Source organism: Neodiprion lecontei, chromosome 4, assembly GCF_021901455.1.
Source record: "Neodiprion lecontei isolate iyNeoLeco1 chromosome 4, iyNeoLeco1.1, whole genome shotgun sequence".
NCBI classification, from domain to species: domain Eukaryota; kingdom Metazoa; phylum Arthropoda; class Insecta; order Hymenoptera; family Diprionidae; genus Neodiprion; species Neodiprion lecontei.
The window spans coordinates 1,994,197-2,018,886 of record NC_060263.1 but is presented as its reverse complement, the minus strand read 5'-3'; the positions used below and the strand labels follow the sequence as shown (position 1 = coordinate 2,018,886).

Genomic DNA, 24,690 nt, shown 5'->3' with positions numbered 1-24,690 from the left:
TCGCGCATGCGTCGATCGTGTGGAAGCTTTTATTTTCTTCTTTTTTCGTTTCTTTTTTTTGTTTTCTTTTTTTTTTTTTTGCCAAGGTGAATAACCCCCATCGAGGTCGAGAACGAACGAACCGCTATCGTCTGTATCAGGAGTTGACTTTGCTCTTATCAGTCAGTCACGAAGCTCACCCTTCGTTGATTAACTTCAAGTCGGTGTAACGACGGGAGATCGATCGATCGATTTGCGAAACTCTTTTTCAAGCGATATAATTACCTCGCGATCCGACACAGCGCGATTGTTTACTCAGCACCCTGGTTTGCGTGTGATAGGAAATATGAAAATCTCACCATGCGTTGGTCAGTATGCTACTCGTGAGTCACGGCTCACTGTGAATGGAAAGTAAAAGTCGTGAGTCGACTGTCCCTCTCTCCTTCTCGGCGTACCTACTATTTTACTCCGTCGAGAAGAGGAGAGGAGAGGAGAGGAGGAAAGGCTTCATCACCTCTTCCCGGGTACCGGATGCCAACGAAAGCGAAAACACCTCTTAGAGCCGCTGGACCGATCTTACACGCCTCTGTACTTTCCTCCTTTTTATTCTCCTCTCATACTTAACGGGGTGCCCCGTGGTCGGTTTCGACGTTGACGTTTGTGTATCCAAATACCAAATTCCGCGTATCTCGAAAGCGAAAAAGGGCTTGCCAGCCATATTCTATACGATATTGCTATTGCCACACGCTATTCTGAACGAAAGCACTCCGACACATTTTTACTTGACGTAGAAATAAAGAAATTATTGCATGAATTGTACGAATTTACTGTTGCAATTTCTCTAAGCAACTTATTCTTCTCCCTCTTCTTCTTCTTCTTCTTCTTCTCCATTCAAGATCAGTCGACTTTCCCTCTCGGTCATCATCTTCATTCTATCTTCCTGCAAGCTGCACGGAGTACCAATCCGCTGAATTTTGCAACTGTTGCGATTCGCCTGTCTTAAATTCAGAAAGGTGTATAGTAATCACGAAAATTGGGACTTTGTTGGAGGAGTTTTGAAAACTGGGACACGAGTCCGTCGTCGCTTCGAACTATTCGCGGATAGGCAGGGTATATAGATTAGGGAGAAAGATTAAACCAGACGAGGGGTTGGGTCGAGCAGGGTTGACTCGACGTGGAACGCGGGAAACGGAAAACTCGAGGTCGCCGACCTTTGACCCGTAACTTCTAGCCGAGATACGTCCTCCCCCGTCGCTCCCTGCTACAGTTGTAACGCAACTAACCGACTCGTACATAATTTTATACATATATATGTCTATACGTTATATTATACACCGTAATACAGCTCCTTCAAGTACCAAACTGTCACCGTTTCCTACTCCGGCGTATAATATACATATAATATTATACAATAGACCTGCGCGTGACTTCTCTCTGGTTACCTCTCGTTACCGCGACCCTTACAGCTTATTAGTTTGGAATTTCTCTTTACATTATCAATGGGGTAAATCTGCGAACGTAGGATAAATTTATTATTTTCTACAATTAATCGAAGCGATACTCAATTTTTTTTTCCTCTCAAACGTTAACTTTCGGGACGGTACCGTTCAATTTTTTTTATCATCAGGGTGAAACGCAGCAATACCATGTGGTTTTAAGATCCAAATTTATATATTCAAGGTGCGCAACTTCTAGAGGTTTTCGTGTCGTAAAGGCTGCCCAAAATTACCAAAATTTCGTGGGAAAACGTCGAAAAATGTTCAATTTTCCAAGAATTTTATTTTCACAACATTCTTCCCAACGACTAAAAAAATTTTTGCACATTCGCAAACCATTAATAAAAGTAACGAAAAATCGGTACGATTTTCGTTAAGTAATTAATCTTTTTCAATCCTTCACCTACAAAGAGCCAATGAAACCCCCAAAGTGGGATGAGATTCGGCCCGAATTACGGCCGAATTGATATCGTTGTCCACTTATCCGCCCGCCTGTCCGTGTACAATTATATGCGAATGTGTGTACACACGTGTCAGGATGCGTTTACGGAGAATATCGTACGTAGGCGATGCTCGTCGCATTTGCGAGCGTTGGTCTCGCCGCCAGAGGGGCGGGAGGGCGTTTCGGTGTGTACCGCGAAAATAGCTGCGGCTCGCGGGGGAATCGGAGCTGACCTCGTTAGCCGGAGTGGCAGCTTCCCGGGGTGAACGACCTCGCTCTCGCAACCCCCCGACGCAGGCGCTCGACGGCCGACAACCCCGAGAGAGATATCTTTCCGCTCCCGGCCCAGCCTCGAAACCTTCCCCGTTTCCACCTTCGCGTCCTAATTAGGCCCAGTCCTGGCTGACTACACCCCCTGCCGCCCCCCTAACGCTCCGGCAATCCCGAATATGTCAGCCCGGCCGTGCCGAGGTTCTTGTTTCGTCGACGATCGATTATACGTGTTGTTATACGGTATATTTTCTCCGGCTAACCGATGGGGATGATCGTTTCGGTGCGATTTTAAACAACCCTATCCTACCCACGTGATTTCAGCGATCGGGAAATGTTTTTCAAATTAAATTCAGTCGGCTTGAACGATCTTGAAAATAAACGCAAGATTGTAAAAAGTCAGCAAAAAAAAAAAAAAAAAACAAAATACGTTTCACGTATCATTGTACAGACATGATGAATAATAATGTCGCGTATTATTTGTTTTACGTACAATGTTTTTCGACGCGGCTGTTTTGTAAATATACGCTGAATGTAGTAATATAATAAATTGATAAGATGAGAAAACACGATAGTACATATTTACGTGCGCACGCGTATGAATATACATATATATTTTACCAAGCATTCTACACGTACGTTAAATCTGCGCTATAGATAGCGTGGTTCTTATCGAAATGTTTATACATACACGCACGTTTCGGTTGATCTCGAGTACCGACTTCCGCCCACGCGATATTTACAAGCAATAATGATTTTCAAATTTATTAACAGTCGTATCGGATCTTTCCCCTTCAGTCCCTCCTCACACCCTTAATGTGACTGCACCGTCACGGTTATAAACGTTATCATTTGTATCTACTACGCAGACGGTTACGAAAACATATGTATGCACAAAGTTTCGCTTTGTTTAAAAGATCAAGTATGTAGAATTTGTCGTACAGGTGAGAAAAATATAAAAACCTTTCGACGAAACTGTTTAGTTCCGAAGTCATAACTCACTGGAAATAACCTTTGGCGAATTTTATTTCTTCGTTCTTGTGTATTTCTTGCACCCTTGTAGAAGAAAATTTTGAAGAAATAAAAAAAAAAAACAATTCCAGCAAACGCGTTCCACCGACTTTGAATAATTGCTTGACAGTGAATGATTTCTGGTTCGAGGAAAAAATAAATAAATAAATAAAAACGAAACGTTTGCCTTCGTCTATAACCTTTTTTCCATACCTGTGTAGAAAAAAAGAAGAAGAAAAAAAAAAAAACAAACACAAACCGAAATGTTTTACCGTTTTTTATATTCCTAAATCCCGACACCCGCGTCCGTCTAATCCTTTGAGTCTAATCCTTTACCGGACTTTTTACAACGCGTCCCCGAGTTTGCGAACGAACTCCGCTGTGCAATTGACTTACAGTTGAAAAGGAGGGACAATTTTCCCAGCGGTAGAATGACGGAGTAAAATATCTCTAAATAAACACCCTCCGAGTCGTTTGCGTCGTTGGCTTCTTGACTTACCCTTTTTATTTTATTATATATATTGCACTACCCTCTTCTTACCCTTTTTTCGCATCCGAGTTTTTAAACAGCGGAATAACCCGTTTTACACGTTTCCAAAACAATGTTTCGTATCCGTTGGAATGTACGTACAGTTAAGGGTTGCGGATTCATGCCGGTTGTATAATTTTGGTTGTAAAAAAATTTCGACGACATTTTCACGCTTCTCTCAATCTTCCGCACAGCATTTTATTTTTTTTACACAAACCAGACCTTCCCTCAAGTATCGTTTCAACCCTTCATGGGATTTATGCGCTCTTTATATTACACCCCCGCAAATCCGCAGAGACTAGCATTTCTTTTTCTTTTCTTTTTTCAACCTTTAATCGCAAACAACCCAGGCTTCGGCTTCACTATCCTAAATATATTTTATACACGCCTAATTGACAATCACGCACGTATACTACATATTCTGTTTTGTATGCTTTTATCTTTCTCTCGCTTTATTCTTCTTCGCACATGTTGCATCCGTTACACTTGACACATCTACTTCTATTAAAATAGTACGTACATACATATTTAACGAGTGTGCAGATATTGCAGAAATAGAAAAAAGAAAAACGAATCTTTGATGACATGTAGCATATCCAAACCCGTATCAACCATAAAAATTTTTTTCTCCTTTTCATTTATTTATACATAACCTCTGCCAGTTATTATTCGGACTGTGAGATTCGCAAAAGGCGTTTAACGTGACCAAAGCGTTATACTCGCTGTCTTTGTAAAGAAGGTATACACGTATAATATTTTAATCTCGCACCGTATATAAATATATATGTATGTGTACAAGTTACTTTCTGCTGCACAACGACGCGCGTTACGAAATTCTTCTGTATACGTGTTATAAAAAATGGTAGAGAGAGAGAGAGCGAGAGAGAGAGAGAGAATTTAGTGTAATACGTAGATACGTTTTTACACGTACAGAGTAGGCACCTGTATAATAATATAACATATACAGACGAAGAGTACGCGATTGGGATATAGCCGTAATACGAGTGTATGTAGGCCTTTCGCATTGGCTGGAATGGGGGGAAGACGTGTCATTGACCCTGAGTTTAAGAAAATTGGGCCTCCTTGACAGCGGGATATTGCCTCACGATTCCACGAGACACGACGACGTTGCGAAAGCTACGCGCCAGTGGTGCTCGCGCCCATTTTACGACCAATCTCTTACGATAATTCCGGTGAATTGTCATATTTTCTCCTTCGTCGATCTCAAAAATTCTTTCACCCCTGGTTTTAAAATCGTCAACATCTTCACCCATATTTTCCTTAACCGTCGTTATACGTATCTTGTAAATTCTCTGTCTTTGGTGTAACATATGTGCTTATGTATTTAAATATGTATATTATACCTCAGGCAAATCAGTCGTTTGCGCAACACTTCCAGCGTAGTGTCGTTAGATTTATTTTATAACCCGTTGCATACGTATAATATAAGTATATACATATATATATATATATATTACAATATATACATTCGTGTATGCATACTTGTGCTCGCGATAAGCCTATCGTACGCAGATGAAGACATATATTATGATCGTACGTATTCGCTCAATGAGCTGTCGGTTGGTTGAAATTTTGTCTTTATTTAAAATTATTTTTATGCTTGATATCGGTCGAAGACAGATCAGATGTGCGGCTGAAGCGTGAGATAAGCTGTTCGAATGAAATTCTGTCTCTTTTTATTATTGATACAGTAATGACTATATCGGAAATAACAGTAACGATATTGCAAAATCTATATACATAAATTCAAATCTCTGTCGTCTCTTTTTTTGTATCGACGACGAAAGAAAAAGAAATGGTAAAGCACGAGTTGAAAAAAAGAATTATTTGGGACAGTAGTAAAAATTGTACAACATCGACCGTCTTTCGTGTACAGTCGATTCTGCTCCAAGGACTGCGACTACCTTCTGCCTTCGCTCCCAGCAGCCAACCCTCCTGAACAGTCGCGGGTCGCGAGTCCGTCGAACTTACCCGAGTGACCCTTAACCCGGTCAACTCTAGGTTATAACTCCACCCTCCTCCCCGCCCTTCGCCCTACCGACGCAGATACTGACGTGCATGAATATATATATACATATGTACTATATGCATACGAATCGCGTAGGTATACGTATAGCAGGGTATAATAGACATTTACAGGCTAACCTATTTCCGTTTATATCTTCGATTCCCAGGTGCAACCGGCACCTACGTACCTATACATTCGTCCAGATACTTTTTGCAACGTTTCTCTTTCCTCTTTTTCATACGTACGTAGCACGATTTTTGCTGTACTGATTTGGATATCATCGTATAATTTTAGAAGTATAACTCTGCAGCTTACCGCGTTTTTTTTTTCTCTTCTTTTTGATTTCTCTACGAAGAAAAATCGAACATGTTGTCAAGTCGACTGCAGAAATTTAACTATTAAGCTTCTTTGTCCTTTTTTTCAATATTCTTACGTTCAATCTTCTTAACTCTCGGATATGTCCCGAAATTTAGTAACCTTTGCGAGATGTTTGATCTGAGAGAATTTTCTCATTGTGTTTTCGACAACTGCTGCTGCTCGTGTGCGTTCTGCAATACGTTAAACCGTTTTTATACTATACATATTTACGTGACGTATATATCTGTTATTAACGTACAATAGCGCGAAAGTTTGCGCATCGTTATATTTTAGTTTGAATGTTTTTTGCTCTTTTTTTCTTTTTTTACATCACCGTCGTTACGTACACGATATCGCGTACAGTGTTACGTGCGGTGAGAAATTAGAGGGGAAAAAAAAGTGATCTAACAATAATCACGGGCATTCGAATTGCGTGTAGGTATGATATGTATGCCGCTTAAGGGGTTGTGTATGTATATTGAAAATTTCAAAACAATTCCTACAGTATATTATACATATTATATGTACGTAAGCAGGGTGTGTTATATTGCTGTTTGAAATTACAAGGCATATAATGGATAATCGCTCACCCACTATACCATCTAGAATTACGCGATTTTGTAACATGCACGCGGTCTTGTGTGTGCACCTTGCAAAACTTTCACTAACTTTCCATCTAATCGGCCTAGGTTATATATGTATGTATATATATATTAAAAAACATGTGCAGTCCCAGTCGAGGACCGCGGCGTTCGATAATGATAATTCAGTGGTCGGCCGTTGATTTCCTTTCACTATTTTAAATTGTCAATTTACTCTCGCACTGCATCAAGCGTTCGCTTTTTCGGACGAATTTTTGTAGATTTGATATCAACGATCGGAGCAAAAACCGATTAAACAATTTGGAATGCAAAGTTTGAGGAATAAGGTGTGGAATAATACTTTGTAAACACGTATGTGTAACATATATTTACGTATATAACGTAAGGAGTGAAGGCTCGACGAGCTTTCACTTCTTGTCACTAAGCTGCTGCAGCAGTTGCGAACGAAAGTGTCTAAATATAAATATATTTATCCATACTTGTGTCTCGTGACATTCCAATCGTATACCTACCGTCAATGTTCAGTGAACACTTGCGTGCAAGATGTATGCACATATACCGCAGGCGTGGCGTATGCGCGAAGATACCTTGCAAAGAAATGAAATTGATAAACATTTCGGACATATCATTGATTCGACAAACAATTTCCCGGAGCAGTGATTCAACGAACGAATCGTCATCGCTCTATGCTTTTATCGATCAATTTACGTTCCGATCGAAGTATCGGCGGAAAATAAACGCAACAGCAATGATTTAAACAAAGTAAAAAATAAACAACAAATAATTTGTCGTTCGTATTGTCACGTGTGTATCAAAATAAGACGAAGGAAATAAAGAAAGCGAGAGAGAAAGAGAGAAAAATCGCTTGCGCAAATCGAGGTTGACGGTGTGCGGTGCTCCAATGCTGTCTTTTAAAAGTTAGAATTCTATTCCGAGTTACATAAAGGCAGACAGACGTCAGTTTGTACCTACGCGTTTGCAGCAACGAGTCAGGCGCGCGGTTTCGACATCGCGGTTCGTTCGTTCACCGGGTTCTCCTGCGGGTCTCTTTCCCAACCGAATTTCAAATCACAGGCTAGAATCACCTCGGCCTGCCTCGCCGCACCTCCTCCTCCTCCTCGTCATCATCATCATCATCATCATCGTGACGATCGTCATCCTACATATACGGTAGAACCCAACCCTTCTTCGAACGAATTCATTTAAAACGCAGCTGACTTTTACTTACACTTTACGTATAACGGTACGTAATCTCGGCTCGTCGAATTTTACGTTCAAGGAATTTTCCGAAGAAAGTACTAGAAAATAAAACGACTTTTATGCGTGTAGTACCTGATTACGGTATAGCAGGTTACAAATAACGATGCATAGTGCGAATGATTTTGCGCGAAATTTCAGAATGAAAATATTCACGTGTGACGGCGGAAACTAATGAAAGGAAAATGATGAAAAAAATAAATTAAACGCGAATATAGAATCGAAATTCGTAAATTATTCTACCACGATGCAGAGACTTGGCAGGTAAACGGGATTGATTGCCGGTTGATTGATTTTGAGATTGGAGAATAGAGCGGGAATTAAATGGGAAATTGGTATAAAACGAAGGGCGAAGGAGAGAAGGCTGCGGGTGCTGGTTCTCGGTTCACGGTAACGCAGGGAAACAGAGCGTGTCACGTGCAATATTTGTTGCTTGTTAATATACATGCATATATCAGCCATTAGGTGTATGTATAAGTGTGCGATCAACGCTCGTTCCCTTGGACGTTTCGTCGCCGAGGCACACAATGGCGACGATTGTAGAGATCTTTCTTTTTTTACTCCCATCTAAGACTGTATAACGGCGGAACTACATACGTACAACAACGAAGCAATTGTTGAGAAATCAGTTAGAAGATCAAAAATAAAAAGAAAAAATAAATAAATAAATAAAAAGCGATCAGAGAATCGCATTGGATCAGTTGTTTCGTCTAATTCTAGCGCAGTTTCATATCGTTTCTCTACCACTTCATTTTTTATTTTCGATCAGTGCCCTCGCATCATTCGATACAGAATTCGAGTAAAACCGAGGATCTTGACATGCTTTTTTTTTTACATCGTTGACACCGTCTTTTTATCTATTTTTTTTTTTTTTTCTAATAATTCTATTTTTATCTTGTTGCAAATCGACCCTCTCGTTAAAAATCGCGACAAAATCTACGAATTCGCCTATTACCGTATGTGACAATTGTTATGTTTAACAACTATCGGCAGAAAATAAGAGATATATAGTCTACGGGGATGTTGCGCTGGTTCGCGGAGGGCGTGGAGGGAGGCGGCGGCGGCGCATGCGTCGGTAATTCTCAAGGCCTTGCCGAGGCATTAGCTGCTGTTTGAGTTCGCTGTTTGTCCTACTTTCAACGTACCCGCGGTCAACGACCCGCTATGCCAAGTGGGTGAGAGAAGGATCGAGCAAACGCGAGCCCAAGGTGGCCATCCCCCCCCACCCTCACCGCCGCCACTCAACGCGTCGAAATCTACACCGACCAACCAGCACAGAGATAACCGCAAAAGTTCGGCCGCGTTCCGCGAGCGGCGCCAGTAATCATTCGCGAATTCGCGAGGTGAGCGATTCGCGCCGGCGTATTTAAACGCAGCGTTGCGCGAGAACGCGAGACGCTGTCTGTTCGCGGCTACGTCGGTACGGTAGGAAATCATTCTGAAATACTTGGGACGTACGTACGTACAGGTGGACGGACGTCGGTATCGCAGCTCACTCGCGGTAAAGACGCGAGGATTAGTGATAACGACGCGACACGGTTAACGGTTATTTGTTATACGCGATCGCGTTGATGGTTTTCAGTTTTTCCTGGGTGGAAAAGTTGGTATTTGAATGTTTTTATCTGGTTGTTTAATTATCTTTATGAAGGAAAATTTTCGTAAACATTGTTTAATGTATTTTTATGTTCATTTTTTGTTACAGGTAAGTTCGCAATACGAATGCATACGTGCGGATTAAGAACGTCTTTCGATACGTACGAGTACCTGCGTCTAATACCGCAGTGAAATTCTGGAAAATCAACGAAGAGTGAGTTGAAAACAAATTATAACTGTACGCGGTGTACCGTATGTATATATACCTGTAAGAACGGCGTATATTTGTAAACCAACGTACAACGGAAGGTTGAAAAATTGAACAATCCATCCGATTATAATTTCGACCTTCTCGAAATGTTATTTTTCACCACTGTAAGAATTCCCGGTTAGATTTATTAATACACGATCGACCTTGCCGAAACATACCGATGTACGTATAGGTATGCGCACACGTATACGTATAGAACGTGGGTGATTTTCTGAGGAAAATGAAGAAAAATAAATATAAAATGGCCGCGAGAATAAGGGGGGCAAGCGGCGCCGGCGCAAACAGGGAAAGCTCTTCCCCCGCGGTTTTCCTCTCCTGTCCTTTTCTCCTCTTCGCCTCCTCTCTCTCTCTCTCTCTCTTTTCCCCCTTCGCACAGGGGTTCGAGACCCCGTCCTCTGGCGCGAAGCGCTACCCAGTGTCATCCGCGACCTGGGTTTGTCAAGTTTATGGTCCGCGAGTCAGTTCGCGAAAGCAGCCGCAACCGCGTGACTCATCCACCGTATTTACGTGTCACTACGGATGGCCGAATAGGCGACGGAGAGCCTTGATCGGTACCGGATAACGAGCATCGATTCTCCGGGTATTCACAGAGCCGCGAAGACTTACGGCCGTTCCGTACCGGCTCGCCAGTGACGCGGGTTTTTCCCCGTCAAATACGGCCGAGCCGCTGATTCAGACCGACGACGATATCGGCTACCGCAGGATAAAACCGATGCGATGATAACACGACGCGACTTCGACCGAAATAAAAACGGAAGAGGTTAGTCTTTATGGACCCGGTTTTATGCCAACACGGATTAACGCGTATTGCGTGTTTACAATTTTTCATGCGCTCTGAACGAGTCCGTTATTCATAACGCACGATACTCTCTCATTAACTCATTTTTTTCTTCTTTGTGTATAATTGTGCGTACGTTTTATTGCGATCAGATTCGTACGATATGTGCTTTTCATTTCTGTCAATTTTCACCGCTCGAATATTGTCATTGACTTTGAGAGATGCGGCTTGAAAAGTTTGTCTTTTAATCAACGAAACACTAAAATTGCGTTAAAAAAAATTTTTACACAAGAAAGAATGGAAATTGCGCGGGCAGCTTTTAGCATGAATCCCTGTTTATCCCTATTGAGGAGAGGGACTACCCGAGGGATTGTTTGGCATTGAAACGGGGCGTTATCGATTTCCGGGACTACTGCTCACGTGCTCCCCCCTCCCCCTCCGAACCGTTTGGCATTGACATTGCCGTCTGTACGAGAGAGACAGAGAGAGAATAGGAGAGGAGTGGAATGAAGGGTGGGAACTGGTCAGCTAACTGACGAACGGGTTGCGGCGCCGTTTCGCAAATGCGGGAATTTGACGAAACCGCACTGATTTTTCCTCCTCCTCCTCCTCCTCCTCCTCCTCCTCCTCCTTGTATCGTTCCCCTTCGTTTCGTCTGGCCGCGTTTTACCCTCACGGTTATTACGATTAGTTTACACGTACGTTCGTATACGTCTGTAACGTAACTCTACACACCGTTGGCTAACCGCGAGTTTAACAGTTCGCCGCTAGATCGCGCGTTGTACTCTTATACAGTGTATTTTATACGTTACATTTGCGCTGTATATGTATATTATATACATACCAATTTTAAAGAGGTGAAAATGTTATTTGGATCACGCTGTTACGATTTGATGCAATTATTATACAGATTAATTTGAGGAAGATGTTACAACAGGTTGCAACTCGGGTATAATAATAGACGCAGTGAACTTGCTCAAGGATACAGCTTCAAGCTTACAAACATACAACCTAATTGTAAGCAAAATGCGTCACCCTTAAACAAATAAATCACATTATACATTTACGCTTGAAACATTTTCACCAACAGCGTTGCTAAAATTTTTTGTTCTCGTGAAAAATATAAACTTGGCACGAGGTTTCTTCCACGTTTTGATAACGTTTTTCTTTCGACCAACGGTAAAGATTTATTTCCCCCCCCCCATTTGTAATATCTCTTAGCACGGGTAATCACTCTTCTTGTATTTAATTTGCTAAAACATCAACGAAATTGTTTTCGAAATCGGAGCGGGGGATGGAGGGATTAGAGAGCCCCGTGTATGTTTTATTACGGCGAGAGGTCGCGAGTGTAGAATGTCGGAGAAACGAAAATTGGTTTTCCGCAATCGAGGCCAGCGATGTAGAAGTAAGGCGGCACCTAGGTGCGTAATACGCATTTACGAATACCTGGCAGAGGATAATCACGCCTACGCTCTCGTGCATCGTGTTGCAACGATTTACCGCTCATAGTCTCACGGCCAGGCGATCTGACCGGGCGGCCGTTTCTTCTCGGCCCGACGCCGCTCTCGCGAACGGGGTCTACGTCCGCTATCGGGGCCTCAGGGCCGCGAGCGCTGGCCCCCCACCCACCCCCTCCCTGCCCTCGAATCGGGTGAACTCGCGCGAAAATCTCTGCGCGTGTGCGTGTGTGTGTGTGTGTGTTTGGCGTATATGTGTAAATGTAAATTATGAACACATATACACACACGGACGTATCGTCAACCGTAATATCTGAGTGGAAGAAAATTGTGGGGCTTGAGAAAAACAAAAAAAAAAATAGAGGAGATGAAACAACATTTGTGAAAGAGAAAGAGAAAGAGAAAGAGAAGGAAAGCCGTCCGAGATTCGATGGTGTAACTTTTATACATACGTCGTCGAGTCTCGAGTGATGTGCAGTTAGTTGACTTGGACGAGAAAGAAAGTGCTTTCACCATTTCTCCTTCTACACGCGAGCCGCCTCCTCTTATCCCTACCTCTCCTTTCTTCATTCTCTTTCTCTTTCTCTTTCTCTTTCACCCGCGACCGACACCGCGTATATTTATGTATACATATATATACATGTAGAGAGAGAGAGAAAGAAAGAGAGTTGTATATATATATAGATACCGGCTGACTGCTTTTACTCTCTGCAGCGTCTGTGCGGCTGGAGAAAGCTGAGAAAACAAGGAACCCCCGCTATCGAGTCGCGTACAATTCACAGCTTTACGTACAATTTTCTGTTTCGCTCTTAAAAAAGTCTATTATTATTATTATTATTTTCATTGTTAGGTATATTTAGCGTGATACGGTATGAAAATACGGGTCATTTGTACCGAACGAATATTGATCATGGCTCTTGTACTCCCCGTAATTCTTTGGCTCGTTCTTAACCACGTGTAACTATATATGAAAATGATTAGGAGGATTACGCGGATAGGCGGTAAGAATTCGTACGCATCGGGCAAACATATCTCTGATCATTCGCTCCGCGTTTGCCGAGTGGACGCAACGTTTTACCCGCACCGTATAATCCACCAACGCTGTAAACACGGCCGACGTAAAGAGTTGAACGAAATTTGTCCTATAAAACACTTTTGTCTCGGAGTTTGGGTGTTGCACGGGTTCCTTTTTAACATTTTTTTTTTTTTCTCTTTCTTTTACCAAAGTACTTTACAATCCGACCAGAGTAGACTCGTCGAGTAAACGATTTCGGCACCGGCTACTCGTTGCCTCCACCGACGGATATTTCGTCATCGGGCATGCAAGGTAGACGCATAGGTAGGTAATTGGCTTATACCAATCGCTGTTCGGAGAGCTGAGCTTGCTCAGAGTTACGTGGCCGAGCTGAGAGAACTCCGAGAGAGTCTCTTGCTTAACACACATCTCCGTCGTCGTCGTCGACCGTCCTGGATCTCGGACGCTAACCCCGTCGTCGTCGTCCGTACAGAGATTCAAGGCCGATCAACTCTCGGCTCTTACTTTCACGCGCTGCAACCACCAGCCAACGCACTCGTATGTCATACCCCTCCTCTCTTTCTGCATATCTCCGTTGTCTTCTTTCATCTCGGTTTCTCTCGCTCGACCGTAATATTTTACATTTTACACAGAATTCGTAGTTTGAAACCATGTTTTTTTTTTTTTTTTTTTTTCACAGCACTTCTCACTCGTCCTCAATTTTCTCGTTCCTATTTTTCATATCAATCGAAGAAGATTCGATAACCGAGAGTATGTTCATTGTCTGTCTGTGTTCGTATACACATGTATTTGTACATGCAGATATTGGATAGGTTTAATGGGTGTAAAGGAGTGTTGCGACGGCTCGTGTTTTATCTCTCTAGAACAATAAACTCAACCAGGTCGTGTCTACGACCGGTTGGCCTTGCCGTGCTCCGTGGACCGAGACACACCGGCTTGCAAAATCATCGTTCGAATTAATTCCCCCGATCGGCGTTATTGTATCGCGCCAGGTAGATTATATACCTACGGGCACTGTACTCGGCTGTATAGATTATTATTGTTGTCGTTGTTGGTATTATTGTTAATATTATTATTGTACATACGCCTATATCTATAAAAAATTTCGCAATTCGATCGTTGAAGTCTCCCTGCGTAATAAATGCGGTGTAGTTTGTTCGGAAAATTACTTTGTACGTTGTACGAAATTCATTTTTTTTTTTTTTTTTTTTCTCAAACATAAACGAGTACGTACCTACTCGAGATCGAATCAAGTGCAATTAATCGTAAGTACGATGCGAAGAAAATCGTCGTTGCGTAAAATAAAACGATACTCGGTGTCCCTGTATCTAAGGTTGAACGCCCGTTTGAACCGTATAGATTCTAGGACACGTCAATTGTTGTGACACGTTTAAAAAATTTTTCGAGGTCGTTAACCTCGTGTCAATTAGTAAAATCGGCCGGCTGATGAGCTTATTTCCACACATACGTTATGACCCATTTTTGTATCTATCTATTTCAGTGTCGTTACAACGACCTCTTACATCCATTTCCTCCACATTGTTGTGAACTGTTTTACCTCGTACGTACACATTGACAAAAATTTTAGTAGGTACCAACACGCACGTATATAGTAAAAAAAACATACAAACACAAGGTCTTTATAGTATCCGATGTAAGAGACTCAGCCTCGTGGTTATTAGTACAGGGCGTATTATTATCGAATCTTGCCACGATTCTCAAGAACAAATCGTTCGTTCCTCTTTCTGCAACACACACATGTATATACCACACCTGTAACACACTTCATGTATGCTACATACATATATATGTAGGAACGGTCGTATACACGCGGCGAACGGTTGGAAATATTATAACGGTAGATAATTCCCGGGGTTCAACTCGCGGGTGTTCTTCTTCTTTTATCGCGGTCTCTGAGAACAAACGCGAACAAACGCAAACCGAGGCTTGCGCTACGTTAAAGGACAACTGACTTCCGGTCAGACCTCCCCCTGGATTCCATCAATAGTTTTGCCTACCAGCGTCGCGGAGATGATGCATCCGTCCTAATTGTACCCCTTAATGAATTACAATGAAATTCAACGAAGCTCGGTGTCCTGCAACAAGGCCCATCTCGATCTTTAACCTCCCGGGCATCCGCGCGCGTCTGTGTGTGTGTGTGATTTTGTTAATACGATTCTAATTAGGAATTTGTTTGGTATGTAATAACTACTTGTGTATTACAGACTAAACGTATGTACGTATGCTTAAAACATGCGAGCTTAATTTCTTTCTCTCTCTCTCACTCTCTCTCTCTCTTTCTCCGGAGTGGAGTCGTGTCGCGCGTTTGCGTTGATAAAGTTCATTGGTCAGGGGTCGTCACTTCCTCGAACGGATGTATAAATACACTCTTGTTTCGATGACGTTGCTCGGTGTAATACAAATTACCAAATTAAAATCGTCCGTTCTTTACGCTTCGTGTTATCATTACACGTAGGTAGGTAGGTAGGAAACCTATCTTTGCATGTATCGTCGTTCTTCCATGCCGTACGCGCATCGTATCGCATCGCATCGCACCGCAGAGTGCGGAGTGGCGGGTGGAAAAAAAAATTAACGAGAGTTTTTTTACTTTGTCAGCACGCGTTATATTCCGATCGCTTCGCAAGCTATTTCGTCTATTCTAACATTATTTTTTTTTTTATCAAAAAAGCACTGAATTTAAATGTGTTATTTGTTAAAATCTTGCCGGTCGTTGATCCCTGGCCCATTTATTCGGCTCGACGAACCTTTTCTCATCGCCGATTGGCTTGTTCCATCCACCTAGGCGCCTAATCACTTTTCACCGTCGCGCTGCCTGCACAATTTCTTGTTGTTCGGAGATCACCGATTATACCATAGGTATATTGTATCGATCAATCGTCGACGTCACGTGTTTTATTTTTTTTTTTTTCACTATAATTATTATAAATAGGCCATGTCTAATTAAAAAAATCGTAATACCTGCTCGCGTCATATTGTACGTTCTAGTCGATAAAATTGCGGACAAAATATACGACGGGTAGGAATAATTCGTATACGAAGGTAATGTGGAGAGATTGGTCGGTTGATTGATTAATTTTATTATGCCGTTGCAAGACTTTTGGAAAAAAAAAAGAAAAATACAGGTATGGTAATAAAAAAATTAACAAATCAACACAACGGTACTGTAAAGCGGAAAATTACACAGATATAATTAACCCTGATAGGTCAATCTGGGTGAATTTCACCCTAAACATTTTTAAAACTCTTCGTAGAATTCAGAAATAGACTTTCCTAGTTTTTCTTGCTCGAAATCAATTCTGCGAAACGAAAACTTTTTTTGTCGTCCGTCTTATCTCTTAACTTTGCCGATATTTTTCAACGTTTGAACAATCAATTTTGTTTAGAAAAACTGAGAAAGCTTTTTCCGCGATCCTCGAACATTACCCAGAAATTTTATTTAGGTTCTTAGAACTCATTGTCAAAGCAGGATATCACTTTTTTCGAGCTCGGATGAATTTCACCCTCGGTATGACCGTTACGCGATTCCGCTTAGGTGCGACCAGTTACGGCTGACAATTAAAATCGCACGAATCGCAGACCAATTAGAATCTGATAAGTGAGAGAAAAAAAAATGTCGCATCAACGATCGTCGTTTCAGGGTGAAGTCCTTGCAGGGGCGTCCGTGTTATCCGGTATTACAAACGTGAGAAGACAGAGAGTCCTGCTGCGAAGACCGCGTTCGGATCGCCGGGTTCCCGTTACTCGGTTATCCTTGGACTTCTAGAATATACGCGGATGTGTACTTGGGTGAATGTGTATCGGTGCACGGTGCAACACATACTCATTGCACGTTACACGTACATGCTTGCGGTGCACGACCGAAGGATGGATGAACCGAGTGAACCATATCACGTGCTCAAAGTCACTTTGCCCCGGGGTTGAGTGACCCGGGAATCGCTCCACCTCCTCCTCCTCCTCCGTTTATTCTTCTTCGCCTTCTTACTCTCTCTCTCTCTCTGTCTCTCTCTCTCTCTCGATCATGATTCTCGTCCACCACCTGGATTTTCGTACCGTCGAGATTCTTCGTTCCTTTTCTGCCAATTTTTTTCATTTCTCTTTTTTGTCTTCGTCAAGGCTACCGAAACTTGTACCAAATCGTTCCTTTCGTTTGCGAGCGAAAATGTATATTTATATACATATATATAATATATGTATATACGTATATCTACATAATTTATACGATCCGAAACCTGAATCCGAGAAGTAGGTGACCGGATTAATTGGCAAGAGTAAGGAAAATATTTTCTTCCTATACGTGTAATACTTTTACGTATAATCTTTTGTGCACCTGATGCTGCTGCAGACGATTACGAAGAAAAAGGCAACGAACTGACGCGCCGAATGGAGACGCGGAATACTTTCGGTTATGCAATGGATGTACCTACATACCTACTGCTGAAAATGAAGCGACATATATGTTATCACGGTAATCGGCCGATTTGTGTTTCGCGACCGTGTGACGAAAAAAATCTCTGCGTTTATACGTATAATTGTAATTAGCCGAACGTTGGATGATTCGGAAAATTATAACAGCGTCGGAGAAAGAAAATGGAGAAGAATCGTATCTCTGCGCATACCTGCGACTTGTTTGATTGTAATTTTTCAAGAAGTTGTATAAAAATTTGAACATTGAAGGAGGATCGGGATGATTTCCATCCTGTGCGGGATTACGGATACAAACGTTACGTACGGGATGGGAGACGAGGGATGGCTCCAGGTTCTCCGTGAACGACGTACATGGAGATACGTATACACGTGTTACGGAGAACTTTCGCGGCGTCGACTGTGCGAGTAATGGCATTTGGTCACTCCAACGCCAGGCGGTACCGACCAGGTTGAATAACCGACGCGTTACGTCACACGGACACACGTATTACAGTACCGGCAAGACGGTGTGCACGGCACTCTTACGAGCACGGTGCCGATCTTAAAACGTTTGCACGCAGGCGCTGAAGACGACGATGGTGGTGGTGGTGGTGGAATGGGTAACGAGGTATACATACCTATATACCCACTATGCTACATGTATGCTTGTAGATAAATAACGAAAGATTGAAAAGAGTGGGAGAAGATGAAGAAAGACCCGAGGAAACTGCAGTCCTCTTCGTCCTCTTCGTCCTCTTTCTTGGTTCTCGTTTTCCACCTCGTCCTCCTCGTCGTCGCTCTGGTGGTTGGCAATGGTGGTGGTGGTGGAAGGTAAATGGAGGTCGATCACCTACGTAGAAGTCAGTGACACCTTCGCGACGAGGGCACACGGTTTTTACCGGTCAATTATAATCTATTCGGCGAACTATGCACGGAGTATGTGTACGTGTATACATATGTGTATGCACGTGTGTACACATCGATAGACATCGAAATACATATGCACATTGTCCGAAAAACAGTCGTTCTCCGATCGGTCGTAAACAAATTCGGTTGATGAAAATGATAATTCGCGTCGATACGTTGTACGCAAGGATTTTTCACGCAATTAAATCCGATCGTTTATTCCACGTTGATCGGATATCGAACGAATTCTGTAGTTGACTTGAGTCCGGCGGAAGAGAGAAAAAAGAAACATAATAATAAAAATATCTGGATTTCTTACTCTTCGAAACTCTCGCGTTACACACCGTATACCTTACACAGGCAAATTTTACACCTCGTCATCGCTTCACGATCATCATGCATAACGCGATACAACGGACAAAGGTTGTCGACACTGTGAACGTAACGAATGGTTTCGGGCAAAGGGAGAGGGACGCGAAAAGGAGGAGGGGTGTAAAAGAATAAATAAATAAATATATAAATAAATTTAAAAAAAATATACAGGATAGAGAGGGAGGGAGGTTCTTCTTCTTACTTTTCGCGATAACAGATAAAATCGTCACGTGGCGATTTTGCGCCTACACAGGTTATCCGGAACGGCGAAAACGTCCGCGGTTCGTCGGCTTCGCGAATTTCAAGGTCTCACCGCGGTTCGATGACAGTTCGCGTATATACCATGTCCGCCTTGCACGACTTATGTACGCACGCACACACTTGTAACACACCTATTTATCCCGGCCACGTCTGCGTACCGATCTATTATATGTACGTGTATTTACGTGCATGAGTTGTGTAACGTCGCAACGAATTCTCGTACGCGCGGTCAAGATATTTTTATGATTTACAAGCAAGTCTGGGACCGATAATTATTATCTCAGAATAATGATTATCATATCTGCACCGAGAACGAAGCCACTGACCCAACAAGGCCAACTTTTGGCTAGTTACATCTTTTCACCTTGCCTCGTACTTTTTCACCATACGTTTTTGCGTTACATATGTATACGCACGTATGTGTTTTTATACAGCTGGATACTCGCTTGTAATAATACCTGGTGCAGTCCGTCTAGCCAGGCATAGTTATTATACGTACAGTGTGCACGTAAATTATTCACAGACACGTTGGCTGGAAATATTTGGCAAACGCTGCTTGGTCTGCGAGTCTTGCTGAGGATTTTATTCGCACGTTTCATCATCGTCGAACGGTCATTTCCTTACAATGCGTGATTATAAATAAAGGCGATACGGTGTGCTGTTTAGCTTTGTAAATTCGTTGTTGTTACGTGTACCTACCGTATTATCATCCGTACGTGTATACCGTGATTTACTGTTTTACAGGAAGTTTGTCTGTTAATCGTCGAGTGAGAAATAAGAAAGAAAAATGCGCTACAGAGTCGCGGAAAATGCGACTGTCAACGAAGATGAGAGAAGAGTGAGAGAGATGAACTTGAACCACGACCACGACCTTTCCCGCGCTTGTATACCTATACATGCGTACTGTACACCTATTACACCATGTTTACACGAGTGCTTATAGGTATACGCCGACTCGAGTTATCCAAGGGAAGGTCGGCCATCGGATATATAATAGCTTGGATGCTGAATATATGTAATTAAACATACACCGGAAGATCTCGCGAACTGAGGTTTGACCGATTATTATTAATCGAAGGGTAATAACGATCGGTCGGAAAAAATTCGATACTCGATGCAATAAGATTCGTGACAAAAATTTGACAGTTCCGTGCGTAAACTGCAAGAGAAATAAAAAAAAAATTTTTTAAAATAAAAAAGGAAGTAACGAATGACAGGAAGGAAGAAAGGAAGAAAGGCGAGACCGAAACTCGTTCGAAAAGTCCCGATAAATCGAGGGAGAGACAGAGAGAGAGAGAGAGAGAGAGATAAACGCGTGGCGTTCGCGAAGAACGAGGTTAAGAATGCGGCCGCGATACTGAGCCAGGTTCTTCTCCTCTCCTCTCCTCTCCTCTCCTCTCCTCTACGGCCACTTGTCTCCAATACGCTCGTTTTCAAATCGCTCCGTTCCACTAACACACACTCCTATTAATCCTGGGCCTCCTTCTCCTTCTCCTTTTCCATCTCCGTCTCCTCCTCCTTCTCCTTCTTCTCTTAATCCTACAACCTATTGTGAAGTCGCGAAAAGAGAGAGGCGAACGTAGATTTTATACAATTATGTTATCATACAGAGACAGCCGATGGTTTTTATTCGACAAAAAATTTCCTCGCGGTTTCTCGCTGGTGTGTAACTTTCGTTAGTTTGTCCCAATGTACAGTACAGCGATGTATACGCTAGGCTCGACGGTTTTCTGCAAATTTTGGACGGGGGTAAAATGTATAGAAGGATCAAAAAATCGCAAGAGCCACGATATTGAATTTTATAATTAACAAAAAAAGTAAAACTTAATGTACAGAATTTACGAATACTAAAAGTAATGAAAGATTGGAAAAGGCAGAACGTAGAAGGCCGAACTGTAGAATCGCAAAAATTCCTCTCGATAATATAGAATCGTACTGAGATTCTCGATTTTGCTGTTCCATGTTTTTACATTTTTATACCATGTCTCTTTCTCTGTTTCGACTCACTGTGTTTTCAATTCCCTGCACTCGAACGATCCACATTTTTCAATATTGCGAGAACAAATCTCGCGTCTACGAAAACTCGATATTCCGGTACTTTTATCAAACAGTAATTCTATTTTTTTTACCCCTACCCGAAATTTTTTATTGCGAGTAAAAGAAGATCAAAAAAAATAGAACGCACAAGTTTTCGCGAATTGCGAACGTGCAATTAGGTACATAATAGTTACACGTCGGCATCGGACGACATTGTAGGTAAGAAAAACACACATATATATATTATATATATATATATATAAATAGGCCGTTGACTCGCGGCTGTGCGACGGCTGTGCTTTTATTGTTACGAATTTAGATCGGCTAACTGTACTTTCACTTCTATAGGGAACAACGACGAACAAAACTGCTCTTCGCACGTCCAATCGGACGTCTAACCCTGATTGTCGGCTTGTAGCCAAGTCTGTTCGCGATGATGCGGAGGATCAGATATCGGATAAACCGAGTTCGTTTGAATTGTGACGCGCCTAATTGAAGAGAGGCCGGATTAATTAATCGCGGACTCGTATGTACGTACATACGATCTACGTAACAAGTCGAGCAAAGCGTTTGGCAGATTGTTGAGAATTTTCGATCTCTTTATGCGGCTAGATTACCTAGCTATATATTATTCGCAACACTCGGCACGTTCACTGCGCAAAATACGATACACAATGCCGCAGATTATCTCGCGGAGTAAACAACAATTTTTATTTTTACCATTTATCCACTTCGTCTTCTTATTTTTCTCGTCCATGGGTATTGTTGCTTCACAAGCGGATGTTTTCTTCCTATTTTATCAATCTTCTTCTTCGTCTTCTTCGTCTTTTCGATTTTTGTATTGTACCTATGTATGTATAGTATACCGGCGATATTCCGGGAACGGTTTATAATCTCGATTCGGATCGCCACTGTCGATTGCCGATCGAACAACAGGATATCTTCTTACTCTTCCTATTCCCTCCTATAAACACGCGCGCACACAGAGACAGACTTCCATCATCTTTTAACGCTGTTCACCTTGCGGTTAAGCCCGGAATCGGCCGGGAGCGAGATACGGAAGGCGTCGCGTCGCGGAGCTAAAGATCGTTACCGACAGGCGTGTCTAAAATCCGATTAAAATCTTACGGTTGATTTAAAATTTGCACCCCGGTCGCGTCTACGAACATACAGGTATCCTGCACGGACTCGAAACAACTTCGTTTATACGCCGCGGGTTATTAAACCATTATTTTTACTCCTCTTGCAATTGAACACGTCGCCGCCGATGTGTTTTTGACGTGAAAGTATTTGTCAAAAATAAAATGGGATAAAGAAAGAAAGAAAAAACATTACCTCGCAGCGAAAAAACTAACTCAGTACCCGCGAGATGTCATAGATCGGAATATTTCGCGGGAAGTAATTAACGTCAAGATCAATTTTATTCGGTACATGAAATCACTTGCAATACACCGTATTTCGCGAATTACTTTAGCTGGGAGAGATACTGTAACGTATGATACAGGTTTATATGATCTAGATCAGCAATCACGAAGCTATCGCCTTTCATTTACCCCTGCAGGTGAATGTCGACGTTCTCGTGACCGAATAACCAAATTCGATGCCGGTATATACGACACTTGATTTTATACATACACGCCGCGAAGTGTAACAGGCAGCGTGCGGTAATTCAAGTCGGGTTGCGTAATCGTACGAGTCGTTGGTATAATCGCTGTGCATCGTGGCGGCACTTTCCCCGAATTCGAATACACGTGACATGTTTCAAAACTTTTTCCGTTTTTTTGTTTTTTTCTTTCTTTTAAGGTGATACTCGAAAAATTTGCGAGTGAGACGGAGAAGAGGAAATTGCCGCAAAACCTGGAGGAGGTAGGAAAATATTCAGTGGTCGCCAACAATCGTTGCAATATTTTCGATTTGTTTTTTTCTTATCGCGGTCCAATTAATCATTGTTCGTAAAAAGTCAACACTGAAAACGAAACAGGAACGTCAAAGTAACGCGACACTTCTGTTTCGGTAGCAAAAAACTGTTATCCAAATTTCTCCGATACGATTGATCTTTCGGTCAAAAGATTAATTGGACGACGATACGAAATAAATAAACTAATATATAAATAAACCCGTAAAAAAATGTTACAATAATTGTTAGCGACATCTAAATATTTTTCTACCTCGTCCAGGTTTTTACGACTATTTTGTTTTCAGTATTTTTCACAAATTTTTCGAGCGGCGTCTTGACAAACAAATAAAAATAATAATAATAATAATAATAATAATAATAAAAAGAAGTTAAGAAACGAACCACCTCAATATATACGTATATTATTTACAAGAAATTGACGAGTCTGTAATTGTTGTTCGGGACATTTGTTCGTTCACCCGTTGGTATCGGATCCCATCCCAACTGCAGTCATTCTTCATCGGCATTCTTGAACCTCTTTCTTCCTTACAGCGAGCCGCAACGCCCGAGACTGCAGATCTTAAGTGTAACATCGCTGTTGCACATTCGCAGGTTACCGACCCCTCGCCGCTTCTGCAGTTCATACTCGCTCACTCACCGCAGACTTTATCCTCCGCGTTCACTGCCCCCTGTGCATCCGTGCACGTTGCCTTTTTTTTTTTTTTTTTATTTATTTTTTTTTTTTTTTTCTTCCCCTCCCCCTCTCGCGGCGACGTCATTCTTTTCTCGTCTTTGCCTCCTTTTCTTTCTTTTCTTCCTCACATTTATATATTTATAAATATATATATATATGTATGTTTTATCACGGAAAATTTACTCGACCCTAATTCCGTGGTGTACCTACCATTCTTGAAACATTTGTAACAACTTGCGTATGAAATATTTGCCAATCCGAAACCCCTGTATACCGGAGGTGTATGTTTTTTATCATTGTTTTTTTACATCTTTGAACGATGCATTTCACCGCTCACGGGGACAACGGATGACGGAGTTTCTAACCTCGGTTCTCTCCGTCCGGCGTCCGTTTGAATTCCAAGTTCAGTGGCCCAGCCTCGACGAAGTCGAAGTCGATGGACGGTGGACGGTTACGCTTATCGTTTATTCAAACCACGAATAAGTCTTTGATCGGTCATCGGCCACGCAATCCACCCTCTCCAACTTAGTCGCGAAACAGTCTTTCCGTGCGTGATCTGGCGGTATATTACAATTGCACACGTGAATCGGAAAACCGTAAGGAGAGACAAGAGGGGATAAATTTTCTTCTTAATTATCGTACGTAACCCGTGTACACAGATATGTGCAATATCCTTCAATAATTGTCAATATTTTATTCAAGAGAAAAGAAAAAGGGAGAAATTCATGAAATACTACGAGGAAGGTCCGGCAAATTATATTCTTTCAGGTGATTCGTCGGTCGCACTCGGTGTCCCCAAGTCGGGTAAGTATATGAAATAATATAATGTAATCGAGGTCTGAGAGACGCGATCCGCGATTCCGCGGCAAATGAGCAATCGTCTTCGCGGGCGGTGAAGGATTCAAGGACTCACGTTCGCCGATACATACTTTTTACGAATCGAAGCCTCTGCGATTCACGGTCCCAGGAAATCACCTGGACTCGACAACCT

General features: G+C 42.1%; 1 protein-coding gene across 4 annotated transcripts in view; it reads left to right on the top strand.

Moving 5' to 3' along the window:
• The window catches only part of LOC107222400 (nuclear hormone receptor E75), a 147,441-nt gene that overhangs the window by 81,578 nt on the left and 41,173 nt on the right, over nucleotides 1-24,690 (top strand). The window contains exon 1 of one of the 4 annotated variants that reach the window (XM_046738480.1): nucleotides 10,278-10,596. The exons of the other annotated variants lie outside the window; for them this stretch is intronic. Within the exon in view, the coding sequence (XP_046594436.1) occupies nucleotides 10,554-10,596 (43 nt within the window). The 5' untranslated portion in view covers nucleotides 10,278-10,553. Of the gene's footprint in view, nucleotides 1-10,277; nucleotides 10,597-24,690 lie in introns of those variants that run through there. 4 annotated transcript variants of the gene reach the window in all.